Source organism: Gadus chalcogrammus, chromosome 15, assembly GCF_026213295.1.
Source record: "Gadus chalcogrammus isolate NIFS_2021 chromosome 15, NIFS_Gcha_1.0, whole genome shotgun sequence".
NCBI lineage: Eukaryota > Metazoa > Chordata > Actinopteri > Gadiformes > Gadidae > Gadus > Gadus chalcogrammus.
In genome coordinates, this window is record NC_079426.1 from 22,130,035 (window position 1) to 22,146,162 (window position 16,128).

The 16,128-nt window shown below is 41.1% G+C and overlaps 2 protein-coding genes across 6 annotated transcripts in view; one reads left to right on the forward strand and one right to left on the reverse strand.

Annotated features, from left to right (window-relative positions):
• Window positions 1-48: 48 nt before the first annotated feature.
• LOC130405223 (dual specificity protein phosphatase 19-like) lies at window positions 49-9,218 on the reverse strand. Of its 2 annotated transcripts, none has more exons than XM_056610258.1 (5): window positions 9,068-9,218; window positions 8,573-8,795; window positions 2,592-2,638; window positions 1,162-1,314; window positions 49-739 (listed from the first exon to the last, which is right to left on the reverse strand). In XM_056610258.1, exons 2-5 carry the CDS (start codon window positions 8,793-8,795, stop codon window positions 548-550), a joined length of 615 nt encoding a protein of 204 aa, XP_056466233.1. In that variant the 5' UTR covers window positions 9,068-9,218; the 3' UTR covers window positions 49-547. The 2 variants fall into 2 exon arrangements, with proteins under 2 accessions (XP_056466233.1, XP_056466232.1); XM_056610257.1 differs by having other exon boundaries at window positions 8,988-9,217.
• Window positions 9,219-10,257: 1,039 nt separating this feature from the next.
• nckap1 (NCK-associated protein 1) overlaps window positions 10,258-16,128 on the forward strand; it is a 32,055-nt gene continuing 26,184 nt past the window's right edge. Inside the window, exons 1-2 of one of the 4 annotated variants that reach the window (XM_056610253.1) lie at window positions 10,258-11,212; window positions 14,996-15,013. In XM_056610253.1, coding sequence (XP_056466228.1) covers window positions 11,105-11,212; window positions 14,996-15,013 — 126 coding nt within the window. In that variant the 5' untranslated portion in view covers window positions 10,258-11,104. The remainder of the gene's footprint in view (window positions 11,213-14,995; window positions 15,014-16,128) is intronic. The other 3 variants (XM_056610254.1, XM_056610255.1, XM_056610256.1) reach the window with 3 other exon arrangements.

Sequence of the window (16,128 nt, forward strand, 5' to 3'; positions counted from 1 at the left end):
GCTGCCCACTGTTACAACCAACCACAAATACAAAACACTTTTTGGATTTTATCAACCAATAATATAGATAACAATTTAGTTCAAATATGAAGTGAAAACGAAAATATAATGGCTATTCTGAATAAATAAATACATAACACAGCAGACATTAAGTGTAAACCAGCTGTCAAACAAATGGCAAATAGCCCATGCAGAGAACCGTCAGCACATTTTACATTAACACTTACACACACACACTTACACACACACATACACACACACACACACACACACACACACACACACACACACACACACACACACACACACACACACACACACACACATACACACACACACACTCTCTCTCTCTCTGACACAAACACCTGACGTTGTGTGTAAAATACAAACAAATAATATTCACTCACTATTGCAATGTCATGACATTCTATAATCAACACAATCCATACCAAGAACAGACAACCAACGCAGCACCAATCTCCTTAAGCATGTGTGTGTTGCTTTAATTGGTCTTTTAATTAGCCTGATGTTTTGAAGCGTTGGGGTCTTAAGCTCTTCCAGGGGCGTAGCTCTTCAGCTGTTGGTAGAAGCCCGCGTTGGGGCAGACTGACGGCCTGGCGTGCTTAACCTGTCCCAACGCCTCTTCGAATGACAGCCCTTCGCGGAGCATCAGGTAGCCAATCACGATGGAGGTGGAGCGTGAGATGCCAGCATTGCAGTGCACCAGTACCACGCCCGGCTGCAGACAGCACAGGGGGAGAGGGGGGAACACCAAGACACACATTCTGTTAAGGTAGAGGATACATCAATCATTCAATTATTCAGGAAAATAATGAATACATAAGGAACGCAGAGATTACATCTCAACCGTTTCACTTCCACACAACACAATCGTCTTTCAAGCAAAGAGTGTGAGCGAGCGAGAGCGAGAGAGAGCGAGGGAGACACAATAGTGAGACTGGGGATTGAAACAAGGGAGAAAGACAAATTGCAAATAAAATATGGAGACAACATGAAAGGAGAATGCAGAGGATGCTGAAAGTAAAATTGTTGAGCTTGTGCAGAGAGCAAGAGGCATCCAAAGAGAGAGAGAGAGAGCCCTTGCGGGCGAGCGAGAGAGATAAGGATGGAGATGGAGAGAGATAGCTGTGTCGATTGTACCTTGGCCCTGGCTAGGTCTATGAACGATGAGCAGTCCGCCAGATAGGAGGTGATTGGAGTGTCTGGAACATCCAGTATGTTCACCGTTTTGTAGGTCAACTGGTCTGGGAACAAATTCCCCACACCATACGCCACATTCAGCACATGAGACACCTGAGAGAGAGAGAGAAGAGAGAGAGAGATGGAGAAAATAATTATAATATATAAACATCTAATGTGAGTGTGTGATGTCCCAATGTGCTTGTAAATGGCATTGAATGATGTGTTGGTGTGATTGTACAGTACATTATGGATGTGGCCATTGCTGTGCATGTTATTGTTATTATCATGTCATTTTCCTGTTCCCTTTAGCTTTTGCTTATGCAAATGTATCATGATTGCTTTCTCATGCAAATAAGTGCCCTGAATTGAATCACTAAAATACCCAAATGTCAAAGAATGATCCCGTTTTTATTGAGCCACTTCTTTGTTCATTCTGTTACTGAGTGTCTGAGTACTTTGTTTTTGTCAATGCTGTGTTTGCCCTGACCTTCAAATTAATGACGTTCTACATTGCAGGATTAATACTGTTTTTATTACTGTTTGTAGATGGAATTTATATTTGTTTCCTATATTGTACTTTTTCAGATTATCTTTCGTGAATGTCCTCCTTCTATTCTTTCCCTATATATGCCTTGTTGGATAAAAAGGAGTTACATACAACCAAAAACCATGTTGATAAAATGTCTAAACTAAAGCCGCTATTATTCAGCTTGGGATGAGACATTGGAGTGACAAATACAGGACAGAAGAGCAGGGACAGAATGACAGAAAGAGGAGACGAGAGGTCTGCAGAGATAAAGGACAACTACACAATTATCCTGATATAATAATGTGGGCGTCCAACCCTCTTCCTCCCATCCAAATAGTGTGTGTGTACGATTGAATTTCCTAAAGGCCCAAAACAGACCTCATTATGAACTGGGCCCTGCCTCTGTCTGCATTCACTAACATGCTGCTGAAGGCTGGGTCATCTGCCAGCCCTACCCCCTCCTCCAGTGCCTGTTAAGCACTTGTCTCTTCTTGACTTCCTACGCCGAGACAGTAAGAGGGCAATTTCTATCTCGTTTCCGTTTATCGCTTCTCCGTGATTGCATGTGCAGTGACAGAAGCGCGCCCGGGAGCGACCATTAAACGCAAGCGGTGTAGCGAGTATGTGATAGGAGTCTGATATACCCCCCCTGCTGGAGATAAACTGGAATTACATGTGCGACTGGATTCTCCGTTGAACGTCCTACGGTTGAACCGCCATTTAAACGCTCCCCAAATTAACAAGGTTTCCTCCTTTAATTCAACCCATAACCAGTGGGTTGAACAATCAGCAGAGCATGTAAGCAAACATTGATGCCCGCCCCCCACCCTCCTTTAATCTGGATAGATAGAGTACCAACCTTATATCTCTGCAGTGTGTCAATGTCATGGGCCACATCCTGGGAGGCTGAAAGAGGCAAGAGATAACTAGGTTTGAATACCCCTATGGGAGACAAGGCGAGCAGAACATCTCATTACTATGGTAAATCCAATTGTCCACCACTGTCTCCACGTTGACACAGACTGAACAGGCGGCTTGATACAATGATCTCTCTCACACACACACACACACACACACACACACACACACACACACACACACACACACACACACACACACACACACACACACACACACACACACACACACACACACACACACACACACACACCTTTAAACCCAGATTTGGAACATCTTCACAAACAGTGTAGGCTACAAGCAACACAATGACATGTACTTATGATCCTATAGCTATCACTAAAATCTGTTTGATGAAATTGCTCTGCCAACAATTTAAACATTTGAACTGCAGTGTTTTCCAGTTTGTTATTAACACAACATACCATTAGGGAACATTATCTTGGTTGAGCAAGAAAACGTTAACGATACATTATTTTGTTATTTTCTTTTTCTTTCATAAAGAAAGAAAAGCTGATAACACATATGACGACGGACTATTACATTAAGAAAAACAATGGAGAGGACGAATGGAAGAATAAAATATACCACACATAAAATCACCAGCTAGGTTTGCTATTCCGATTCAAAATTAAGAAAAGAAAATATGAATAATCCAGTCTAGCTCAAGAGATTCCTACTGGGGCCACAGAGGAATTAAATGGACTGCATTCGCAAAGCCTCCAAATTACGTCATTTTCAATCTTATTCTAGAAAAACGTACATTCTCGTGGATAGATATTCTTTGATGGCTCTGGTGGAGACTGTATCAAAGTAAGCATACTTTCATGAGGAAAATATCCAAATGTCCTGACTTGGTAGTGGTGCTACCAGCTGTTAATGAACTGGTTTGAACTGTGGACTGGTTTGAACTGGGATTTGAACAGCTGGGCCGTTCAAATCACAAAAGCCTTAAATCACCCGGGCAAACATTAAACCATAATTCCTACAGCTGTTTAGAAATAGTTAAGAAAGCAGAAGCCTAAGTTGCTTATTAATTCAGCCCATGTGTTTGTCTGTCTGTATGTGAAAATATGTAAAATAGCTGTGGGTGGTTTGTCTCGCTGACCTTGTAATTTATCGTATGAGGACAAATTTACGTCTGTGTTCATCTTGATTATCTGGATATTATTCTTTAGTTTGAGGACATGAGAAAAATAAGCATTGAGATGGTTGTGGTCTACAATAAATTGCCAAATAAAACTACATTTGTATTATTCAAGGATGTATAATATACATACAACGAGTTAAGAGTTTGAGAGTTTCTATAGTATCAAAAGTATCCATTCTGCAAATAAAGACAGAGCTGAAAATATAGGGGTTTGAATACGAGATGTTTTGACAAAGATACAGTAAGTTTAACTTTAAGGGAAGTTTCAGACATAAAAATAGAAAGTGACAGAAGGAAATTAATCAACTTCTGAAGCAGCGCAGCCATAAGGAACCAAGGGAGACAAGGCAACATCATAAAATAGGACTTGAGTACATGTCAACAACAGTATTGTGCATAAAAATTTCCACTGAGTTTCTTTCCTGGTCTTTGAAGGCTCAAAACTTTCTTAAACCATTGTTGGAGAAGAGGGTAACAAGGACTGAACACTGAAGTGATAATTGCAATATAAGGCATTTGATTTAGAGCATCGACTTCCTAAACTCATAAGCTAAAGCTGAAGCTATGCTTTCTATTCAGATCTAAATCTTGCTTTTCAATCCAAGAATTACTTGGTGCGTGCAAACTTCTTGCCCATTGTTGGTCTACTTTACATCAATGTGTCAGCCTAACATCTACAGATACTCAATACTGTAAACCATTGTGCTTTACGTTTGAAATGGCTGTAATTATATGCCAACTGTACACTGTAATGTACTCTGAAGCTCAGTTGCCAACCGTTCTGCTTGGAACCTTCTTCAGAGCAACGGGAAATTAACAGACTTTATTTCCTTTTGTTAATTTGCATCAATCCTGAAGGATATGGAGCTCGAGAATATTGGTCAATGTGACCTGCAATTATTTGACTTAAAAATGTTATATCAAGCCTAACCAACAAAAAGGCACAACAAAAGATGCTTGTATAGGCCCTAATTCTAACCTTGCATACCAATGGAAAAGTCAGGTGTCAAAAATAGGTCACGGGACGTTCAAAGTGCATAGAAACACCAATGTTAGCGCTGAAGTCATGGCATGCTGTGGTCATATCCTAGTGTCAGCGAGGTCAAGGGGATTTTAAAAGGTCTGTCAGCTCCCATATGAGTCACGGATGACCTGGCCTACAGGTGGGGAAGGTGCAAGCATTTAAATTGTGGCTGGGCCATGTTAATCATGAAGATAGGATGCAGTTTATTTATCCCAAGTGGGAAATGTGGGTGTCATAGCTGTAGTAAAGCACAGTAATAAGAATACAAAAGTTGTGAATTCTGGGTAGTTGTGAGTGGTGCCAATTATTTAAGATTAAAATATGGTCACATTCATTCAGTTTAAAATAACAGATCAGCCCTTGATGTCGGCCAGCGCAGCATGTGCAAATTTTCGATTATTGTTAATTAATAATAATTAATTCCTTTAGCAATTCACTTCAATGCTAATTGCTGGGGAATGGGACAAGCCGATGGCTGGACTAAACCAACCGGCCATTCGTGAATACTCTCGAACTCACAGATGGCCAGACCGCCCCTGAGCAAGGGTGATGCTATCACAGCCAAAAGGTTCTGGGTTTGATCCCCAAAGTCCGCGGCCAACCTTTAGGGCTCCGTCATCAAGATGCATAAATCCTAACCCCTCCTGTGGCCTGTATCATTCTGCATCCATTGCTGAGTGGCTTTGGATGGAAACGTTTCAAATGATGAGCCCTCAGAAAAAGATAAGCATAACATTGCGATTGTACCAAAGTGTAATGTACTGATAGGGCCCCTGCTTCTGCTCTGGTTTGACAGATCAACCAGTGTAATGCGTGTCTCAGACGTGAAATCAAGGAACATTTGTTATTATGATAAGCTGATCCATTTCCACTGCTAAAGCATGCCACTGAAAATGGCCTAACAAAGTCCCTATAGTATACAATTCAACTGTTGTGTTGGCTTTGCAATGCCTCCTGCAAAACCAACAGACTCCAATGAGGTTGCTGCTCCATAGGTACAGAAGAATACTACTGTAAACTGGCTAACCAATTAAAGGTATGCATAATATTTCAAAATTAGAACGGCTAAAACGACTTGACCTGTGTTATATATTTTGTTAAGTTGTGTACATTATCACAATTGTTTCGAACAATCCTCAAACCCAGAGAAATACAGTTTTATAGCTTACATTTGGTTGCATGCCAATGGTGTCATATCCCCTTTGCCCCCTACCTTCCGGGGAAACACTGTATTCTAGCAGAGATCAAATTAATTGATATGACATTTCCATATCGATCTGGCTTACTACGATGTGCTTCTATGAAAAGTGGCTCATGTCAGCCACTAAGGAGATACACTTTGCCCACACAGACTTGAATTGCGCGTCATTTTTTATTTAAATATTTCTATCTGTCCGACAGAATGACGCCATCCATCTATAGTGTTTCCCTAACATTACAATTTGTTTAATATTTAAAATGTGTCAAATTTTATTTCATTGTGCAACACATTTCTGCGCTCTCTCCAACACATTGACAATGGACTGTATGTGGCTTTTCATTAAAAATACCAAAAAACGAATTGAATGCGAATTGAAGTCTAAAACTTGTGAACTCTTGTGCTCGTTTGTAGGCACTTCGTTTTGTGCAGAAAACAAAGTCTGAGATAGCAACTTCTGGAAGACATGAAGGTATTCCCCTCCAATAGATGTGGGGAAAGGAAAATCATTTGTAAATGAATTATTTAATTTATGATAATATAAAAAATCGAGGTGGACACTACTTGCGATGTCACTAAAGTAACCTCCTTGCGTCCACCGCAAGGGCCGGACGTGAGCCTCCCAAAAATCGCAACCTTACGTCGAGGTGACGCAGCAGCAAGCGTTGTGATTGGTCCGCTTACTAAAACCCGACGCAGAACCATAAACGTTCACGACTGCGTCGAAGCGTCTCCGTGGTCATTGCGTTACGGGAACGTGGGACCATAAAAAGGCCTTAAAGGAGACATATTATGGCGTTTTCACAACACGTAAACATAGTATTTGATTTCCAGAAAACATGTTTTTGAAGCTGTTTGCTGGGAATACTTTTTAGGAAAAAAGAATCTCGCCTACCGCTATTCCCCTCTGTTTCAGTCTCTTCAGAATGCGCTGTTTCTGGTGTCTGTAGCTTCAATGCAAATTGAGCTGCTGCCCATTGACCAATGAGCTGTCAGACTGAACCGCAGCATGGAGGAGAAGGGATTGTTGCCGTTTGCGGACTTCTGGAGCTCTATATCTAGGCTATATGATATAATATAATAATATTATGTATGGGTATTTATATAATATTATATCTAATATCACGGCCAAAAGCTATGTGCGCCTCGGATGATATTATGATTCATAAAGACTGCGTCTGACGTCTCTGGCACTTTCACAACAAGTAAAGACTCGTAGTGGGGGATATCTCGGCCATGGTTGAGAAGAATTGGGGCAAAGGAACTTTGGCCTTGACTCTTTGAACTCCATGAACCGCGACATGGAGGAGAAAGGGATTGTTTTCTGGGAGCTGAGATGCCGATCTGCCGCCGAGCTCCCCGCGCCGGAGCTGCCGGACTGCCGCTGTCGAACCCGTCCGGCCGGCAGTCCGGAAGCTCCGGCGGGTGTCCTCCGAGAGCTGAAGAGTCCGGCGGGGGTAGCTCGGCGGCAGTCCGGCAGCTTAGCTCCGGGAGTACAATCCCTTTCTTCTCCATGTCTCCTCCTCCGGACTGCCGGCAGTCCGGCAGCTCTGGCGGTGCCGCCGGCAGAGAAAGGGGTTGACCTCCCGGAGCTGAGCTGCCGCCGAGCTCCCCCCGCCGGAGCTGCTCGTCCGCTGGTCCACAAAATCTTAGCTATGCTCTGATTGGAGGGGAGTGGGGAAGTGGGAGGTAATATTCAAGTGTGCCCCCTTCCTATGTAGAGGGGGCGCTGAAACTGACTTGCTCGTTTGGTAACTGTAGGCTGGGTACTTTCAGAAATGCATATCTCACTCATGTACAGACTTTTTTCAAAGTTTGTATGCATGTGGGAGCACCAGAGACCCAAAACAACACCCCAAGTCCAAGGAAAAGTGTTGTTTTCATAAATATGTCTGCTTTAATGGCTGGTTCAGACTACACGACTTCAGCCCGATTTTGCCCCGATTCGTTCGTCGCAGACAAATTTGCGAGTCGTACACGATTTTGAAAGGTCGGCGACGAGACGAGGTCTTGTAATGTGACATGCTTGCGATCTGCAATGTTTTCGTCTGCGACGTTCGAAAACCCCACGACGAAAAGTTTGGCATGTCAGAATTTTTTGGGGAATCGCATGACGTATCCATTGTTGACATGAGGGAACCCCGCCCCCAGTTGCGTGAGGGAACCCCAAGAACAGGAGCTCACACGCAGTGTTTACCAACTGACTTCACTGCACTACGTTGAGTACTTGAGTAACTACTACAAAAATGAATGATACAAAGTAGAGAGCATCGCAACCTCGAATCTTGTAGTGTGGCCAGTCTTCCGACGAGACATGGCTGTGATCGTATAGTGTGACATGTTAAATCGTGGAGGAATATCTGAGAATCGTGTAGTCTGAACCAGCCATTAGACACAGGAAAAGGCAGATCTGTAAACGACTCATCCTTTCTTTAGAGCTCCATGGGCTCATCACACTCACACCTGGTGGTATAATAATAGGGGGCCTTTAATAGAAGCTGTAGCGTACAAGCCAATTAAGTTACGTTATAGGAAGACCTAAAAAGTTACCCAGTAGAAGAAAAGGTCTAACCACGCCCACTTGAAGGTCTAGACTTTTGTCTTCAACAAAGCCAAAGCCCGTAGGCTCATCTTCAATGTCCTGGACCTCGCAGGTCCCTCCGTCCCTCCTCCTCTCCACATGGCGCCGTCCTGTGATGGTGGTGACGTGAGTGACCTGCTTCTTCAGACGACTTTTGGAGAATCCTTCGATCTCCTGAGCAAAGGACTGCATCTAAAGCACAGAAGAGAATGCAAACCGGGTTATGCTGATGCATGACTATATATAGCATAGCATTTGGCTCTCTCAATCCAATGTTTTGACAGATATAGCGAACTGCTCATAATAATATCATCATGGGCGTTTTTCGCATTTCATGGGCGAACCGATATTGCGCCAAACTGGGGTTGCTTATAACACACCCACCTGGTCCCTTTGCTTATGCTTTGATTCAAAACGTAGTTGCATCAAAGTTTTGTTGTTAAAATCGTTTAAACCGAACACACTTATTCATTAGGCCATCGCCAAGATCGCTTTAACAGGCGTTACTCGTCCATTGTCGGAAGCGACGTCAATATGACGATGCGTTCAAGTACTGTCCGTACAATATGTGCAGGAGCAATTTGAGAAACGGCCAGAGATGTTATCGTTGTGTTCAGTCCCCTTGCTGACGGTCTACAGGCACAACACGACCAAAGGTTATTGGTTCCGCCCTCAATTCCCTTAGCAGTCTTATAGAATGTTGCCAATCCCTATTCACACCTTAATTATTATTACTATGTATAAATATAAATAGCCTACACTATTTCGTATTATCCAACATCTATACACACTTTAGAGTGTGTATAGATAGAGTGGGGGTAAGATGAGTGAGTGGGGTAAGATGTGCCAATTTTTTACTAATGTTATCCTCTAGGCAAGGATAAGTAAGAGGGAAGTCAAATGGAAACATCTACCTTTATTTCAGGATGTCCCGTCAATCAAAATGATAACAATGCATTTAAGAAGTTGTGGCTCAACTTGCCCCAGTTAGGGGTAAATTGAGGCATCTGGGGGTAAATTGACAAATGTACTTTTTCAAGTTGAATGCATTTTCCTTTTCCAAATAGTCATTTATTTGCCTGATATTGCCAATATATAACCCAAACCAAGTATGGGTATTTTTCAGCACCCTCTAATATTTGCAAAACATTTTCATACATCATCTGCATTTCAATGACTATTCAACATTCCACCCATCAAGGTTGCATCTAACAAGATACTGTAAAATATGAAAAAAAAAAAAATAAGAATTGTGTAATGCTACAATTAAATATCACCTTATACTTTAGAGACTTAACTTAACTTCAGTGCATCATGGTGGGGTAAATTGAACGACTGGTTCAATTTACCCCACAGCATGTGGCTCATTTTACCCCACTTTCCCCAATATATATTTATACATACACGTCTAGCTATTTTTCAATTCAGAATTCTGAGAATAAAGTCAGAATTCCCAGAATAATTTTAATTTCATTCGCAGAATTCAGATTTTACCCTCAAAACTCCCAAAAAATATCACGTGGCCTAATCCTCTCCAGCCTACGGGACCCGCTCGAACACGCAAAAAGTTCCTTGCATCCGTCTTCCTCAGTCAGCCCTTGGCTCACGTCACGTCCACGTACACAAACTGACTCTCACCAGGTTCCTTACAGGTAGTGGCGTGTCCCCTCTTCAGCTTGTGAGATTTGGTGATTAAAGTCAAAACTCTGACTTTAATCCAATAATTCAGATTTTATCTCCTAATTCTGACGTTATTCTCAGAATTCGGACTTTAAACTCAGACCTCAAAAGATATTCACATTAAGGATATGATGTCTTGCTCAGGGACACCTCGAAGTTATAATGAACAAAGCATTAGCACCTTTATTAAACATACATGAATTGTATTATTTGTAAACAAAGAGATCAATCATGTATTTCTATATAAATGTATGTATTGACTAACTTTGTGTTTTGGAATCTTACCTGTACAAACAAAAAGTACTCTACTATACAGATTTGACTATACTGACATGGACATGCATATTTGCATTGGATGTATACGACTCCAACTGATAGCAATGGGAATCTCATAACATCATACGACAGATGAGTTGATAATTGACCAACCATTGCATAGTGTTTAGTTCTACATGTACAGTATTTGCTACCACTTCCCATAACCTGGGCGCAGCACCGAGTTCGTGAGCGGTATTCGAACGCATCTCCGGCGGTACTCGAACGCACCTAGGGCTGGTAGATCCATCCTCGGGCTTTGCAGGGAAAATAACCTCACTGAGAAAACCAGGACATCTCCTCTCGTCTCTCAGGAAAGAAAAAAATATAGGCAGCTTTGGGAGACGGTGGGGTGGAGCACAGGAAGCCGTTGTCACCGAATATCCAAACATGGGCGCTAACTGATCACTACAGTACACGGATTTTCGCTTCAAACCACCCGACAGTCACAGCACAGATTTGGAAGAGAATCGGACTCGATAAGGGGATCGGACTCGAGGAGCAAGATGTCTCGGGGAGTGATCCAGCCCAGCCAGCAGAAGCTGGCCGAAAAACTCACCATCCTCAACGACCGAGGCATCGGGATGTTGACCCGGGTTTACAATATTAAAAAGGTTAGGAAAGTCAGTCTCGGCTGCATCCACCACATTTTGCGGATAAATTAAAGCCAGACACGGACCAGTAACACCGACACGTTAATGCAGATATGTTGCATGGTGGGCTAACGTGTGTGTATGCCAGCGGCCGTCACATACGTTAGCCCACCATTATCAATGTATAAATATTTTTTTAATATAGGAATCATCTGGAAAGTCGTGGTCAGTCTTGATCCCATCCTGTCGGCGTTCCGCAGTTAGCCCGTGGGACGCTGTTAGCCCGGTTAGCTTGCGGTAGACAGTGGTTTAGGGGAGGAATGCTAATGGACCATCCCTGTTATAGTAGTGGAGGCGCATATACAAGCTACTTTAATCCAAACCCGTGAAATAACCCAGTCAATTAACAAACAGTTATAGTTATTTTTTGTTGTCCGTTTCCAGTACTGAATTAAATCGAAGTATGTTATCCATCGAGGCCTCTTGGCAGGCAGGCGTTCCCTAGAAATGGCGACCGGCCGCTGGGCTAAGCTAACGTAGCGTCGGGCGTCGTCCCGGGGCTCCGGAGAACCGTCCTCCTCTCACTCGATGGGGTCTGATATAGTGATTTCAGGGTTCCTCACGATCATGTGAGCACGTTTGGGGACTTTTATATTAATGCAAACTGGAAGTGGAAAAGCGTGGCGATGCACTGTAGATAATTTGTGTGTGCATCCATAGGGCAAATGGATCAAGGTCTTTATCTGACAGGAGGGATGGTATGCCCTACTTAACCAGGCTCTGTCCACTAGTGTCTGCAGCATGCACTTGAACATAGTTCTGTAGTTTGAATTCAATGCAGATATCGGCATAAGCATCCTTTTATTAAACGATATGCCTAATGTCCTTATATGATGGACATTATATGAATGGCACATATCACAGTGAGCTACTGTGTGGAGGGACTGTTTGAGCTTTTGTTTACTAAATAGTCTAGTGAGGAATGAGTGTAGCATGGAAGCACAAAGGGTATTAGCCCATGTCTGAAAGCCCCTTTCTGTTCTCTGTCTCTGCTTGAATATCGTTGTAGTATACTGTTCACCATTTAATACAGTCAGCATTAGGTTTAAGATAGTCACTTATTCCCATATTTTGTACACTTGTTATGCTCTTCTTTGGTTTCTTCCATCCTTCCTTTGCTTATGGCTGTAAACCATCGTCATCCCATGTTATCATTCCATGATTAGGCCTTTTAATGTCGTCTTGAGTTATTTTTAATTTTACATTTTTAACTTAATCAAAATGATTCATAACGGTAGTTAAAATAAAAAAAGTTGAAATGATCTGCTCAAATTGGAAAGCCTTTAATGGCCATTCCTGGTTTCCATAATCAGCACTGATTTCAATCTAAAGCTTAATTTTTCTATACTTATCATGTTGGCTCAGCCAGGATTTACTTACTCCTAGAGCTGACCTAAATAATGGTAAAAGTTGAATATATCACCTGTTAAATATTGTATTTTAATTCAATATAGTAAACAATGTTACCGCTCACAAACCAGGCTGAAAATGGATAGAAGTTGACCAGTATTAATTTGTATCAATTGATACAAAATGTATTTATACAGCTGTATTTCCTAATATATAGTTTCATAATGGAATCATTTTTTTAAATGAAAAGTTGAATTGTTTAATGTTAACGTAGAAAAAGGCTTTGCATTCAGAGCAGCTGACCCATATTGTATGACTAACTTTCAACACAGTTAGTGGTTATGTTATTTTTTATATTTTATAATTATCTCTATATTAGTTTCCCTTTTGTCGCCCTAAGACAATTAAAAGATTGAGTTATCCGCCGACAGTAATATATAGATAGGCTGACATTTATATATATTTACCTACGAGTATTCAAGGCACTGGTACCTTTGCTGGCGATGACGATATGAGTTAAGGATTCATGAGTCACTTCACACAATTTTCTGGAGCTACATGTCAAGATAAACAGAAATACATTGGCTGTTTATTTATATATTTTTGGGCTTAACCTTTAACTGGCATTTTACATCAAAAAGATTTTCTTCTGCTTTATTTCTCTAACCTATAGCCTAACCTTTCCCATAACCCTCAACACTCATTGAGCTGGCTATATGTTGTATAAATTAAGCATTTAAGCAAGTCGGCATAGTTATCCACATGATATTAATGTAAGATTAATTATATTATTAAAATGACCGTACATGGCAATGTAATTCTTATTCTGAGAGACATGTCACATTTCCTATGAAGCGTCTTTCAATTGCATGCAATCATGCATTAACATCACAATTACAAATAAAATGTATTGCATTACTACTATTAGCAGCGCTATTATTGTTTTTCCATTGTGTAGCAAATCAAAACCTGAAGGATCAATACAGCTCCTTAATCATTTTACTAGTGCCTAAATATCCTTTTTCACTTGGTATCTTATTGGCATTGAATTGTTGTGTGCAGACTGAATAACATAGCCAGAGATATGAATTAATGAGACTTGGGGAAAATTAGCATAACATGATGATGTACAGAGATAGTTTGCGATCTTTCTTTGCAAATGGGCAATATTTAACTGGGAGTTAACATTTTCCCGTCATCGTAATGCAATCTGGAAGGTCTTTGAGGTTAACTTCACAGTTTACTGTACGTAGCTTTGTATATGCCTACAGAGTCCTTCCCATTATTTGAGGTTTTGAGAAAATACTAAAAAAAGAAGCTGCTGAGGCAGCATTATCTCTGAAGAACACATTATTGCTGTTTTAGTTTTTGATTGGTTCAAGTGAGTGCTAAGCTTGCAGCCATACACAAATTGGAGCATGAAATCACATGGCCCTAATCAGGAGCCAATCAGAAACGTTTATTTAAAACAATGAAATGGGCCTATGGATGGTGCAAGTTTTCCATGTTTTCTATTTTTCCAATATTGTTGGGGAACATGTATGCAAATGATTAGTAATTTGATGAAAAGTGGGTAAATTGATGAAAGGGGGACAGACCGTTGAACCACAATCTATAGGGTAGTTTACCGGTTGGTCTGAACATTGGAGAAAGTACCGCATTCTGGCAGGATTTTGGCTGATACCATCAGTACCTGATTGTTTAATAAATAACCAATCTTTGTTTACTATAGATAGTTTGATCAAGTCTGTTTGACTTGATGTTTACATTTGGAAGAATAGGAACAGTAACTTTACCAGAAGGAAAAAATGGATAATGGTAAAATAGACAATTGCAGCCAATTTACCTGATTTTGCAGTTTTATGTTCCAAATGTGCATCCAGTACCCAGTTTTGCTATCAATTCTTCCATCACATTCCAACTACTGAAAGGCTTAACCGTGTAAATAGTAGTGGGTAGAACGGCAGTTACTAAGCAACAGCCATAGATAATAATTTTGGCCTGAGGCTGCAGGGATGCATGTTGCGGTTATGGGCACATTAAATACAATTTAGATTATAGTCCATTCATTAGTATTAGCAAAAAGAAGCCAAAGTAATTCATAAAGTGTTCCATCTCAAATATAAATCAAAAATGTGAATTTGAAAAACGAGTACACAACTGCAGGTGTTTCAGTTTAGATTGTGTTATTTACAGAGCATGTTGATTTGATTTGTGGAATGTCATCTTATCAATGAGTGCAGCTGTCAAAATACCTGTCTGCGTGTGTGTTTGTGCGTGTGTATGTTTGTGTGTGCATTTACTAAAAGGCTAGTGGTTTGTCAAGGCAGGCTCGTTGTTTTGATTTCTTCTCTTCTTCTCTCCGTTCCAATGCTTTCCCCTTCTCCTATGCAGCAAGGACAAGTTTGGAAGGTTTGCAAAGTTTATCACCTTCCACTGATAAACCCCGCCCCCTCTTTCCATAACCTCCCCACCTCACCTCATGCCTTTGTACCTTCCTCCTGTAGTCCTCCTGGATACCTCTACTGGTCTGTTCCCCTTCTCCTTTGTGGCTCCTCTACACTTCCCAGTCCGGGACACCAAAAGCAGGCTTTAAACCCAGTCCCCCTTGGGTTGAACAATTCCCATTGAATGCAGGAGATTTCAATCATAAGTCTTTATGTCATTATTTAATGACTAAAATCTGTCTACAGGCTTCAAATATATGTTAACATAGGAATTATTCATATTCATAACACTAAATATTATTTTTTTGAACAATACTCAAAAGGCAAAGCCTACTTAATGTTTGGTTGTAGATGGATTCGTTTTTATAACAAAACTAATTCATACAAATGAAAGGTAAGTTGAATATGAAAATCATATTTTGTAAAGCAGATTCACACTCTTGTTAAACGTTACATAAATCCACTTATTTCTTTCCTGAATTTATCTGTTATAAATAGATTTGCAGAATCTGAATCCGCTGTTTAGCAAAGCGTTAATAAGCTTGTCCTATTTCTATTAGGTGGTCTTCTTACATTTGGTTTATCTAATTGGACACATCCAAGATGTCAAAAAAAATAAACCTAAGTGACTCATCTAAAAATTGACCGTGGCATTTTGCTAATCCTATTTGTGCCAGACTGGAATGAAGAAAACGATGGTGGAGCCAAGTATCAGGTCGGTTGTGGTATCCAGGATGGAAGCTCCCCCTCCCTCCCCTTCAGCTTGTTCTCAACCTATCCCCATGTTACATCCCACTTTTCACAGCCTCCCTCCTTCCTTCCATCCATCCGCCACCCGGACCCCACCCCAAGCTAGCAAGTCTTTAGCTATCACTACTAACCACTGACATGGTTAACAATACCAGTTAGGAGTGCATGCCTTGGAGCTCAGATATAGGGTTGGATAGTTGGCTCACAAGAAAATCAGCGCGATAACTAACTTCTGTGAATTGGTTCTTTAATATTTATTCTGTGGGCGGTGTTTGTTATTTCCTGACAGTTTCCGAAGGCAAGTCTCTGGGTAATGATGCTAGTGTGGAA

Excerpts from the sequence above, each read along its gene's own strand:
- LOC130405223 (XM_056610257.1), bottom strand. The coding sequence starts at position 9,029 with ATGCAACTACGTTTTGAATCAAAGCATAAGCAAAGGGACCAG. Across the intron at positions 8,796-8,987 it reads AGCATAAGCAAAGGGACCAG|ATGCAGTCCTTTGCTCAGGA; the intron begins GTGGGTGTGTTA and ends TCTGTGCTTTAG. Across the intron at positions 1,315-2,591 it reads ACACACTGCAGAGATATAAG|GTGTCTCATGTGCTGAATGT; the intron begins GTTGGTACTCTA and ends TCTCTCTCTCAG.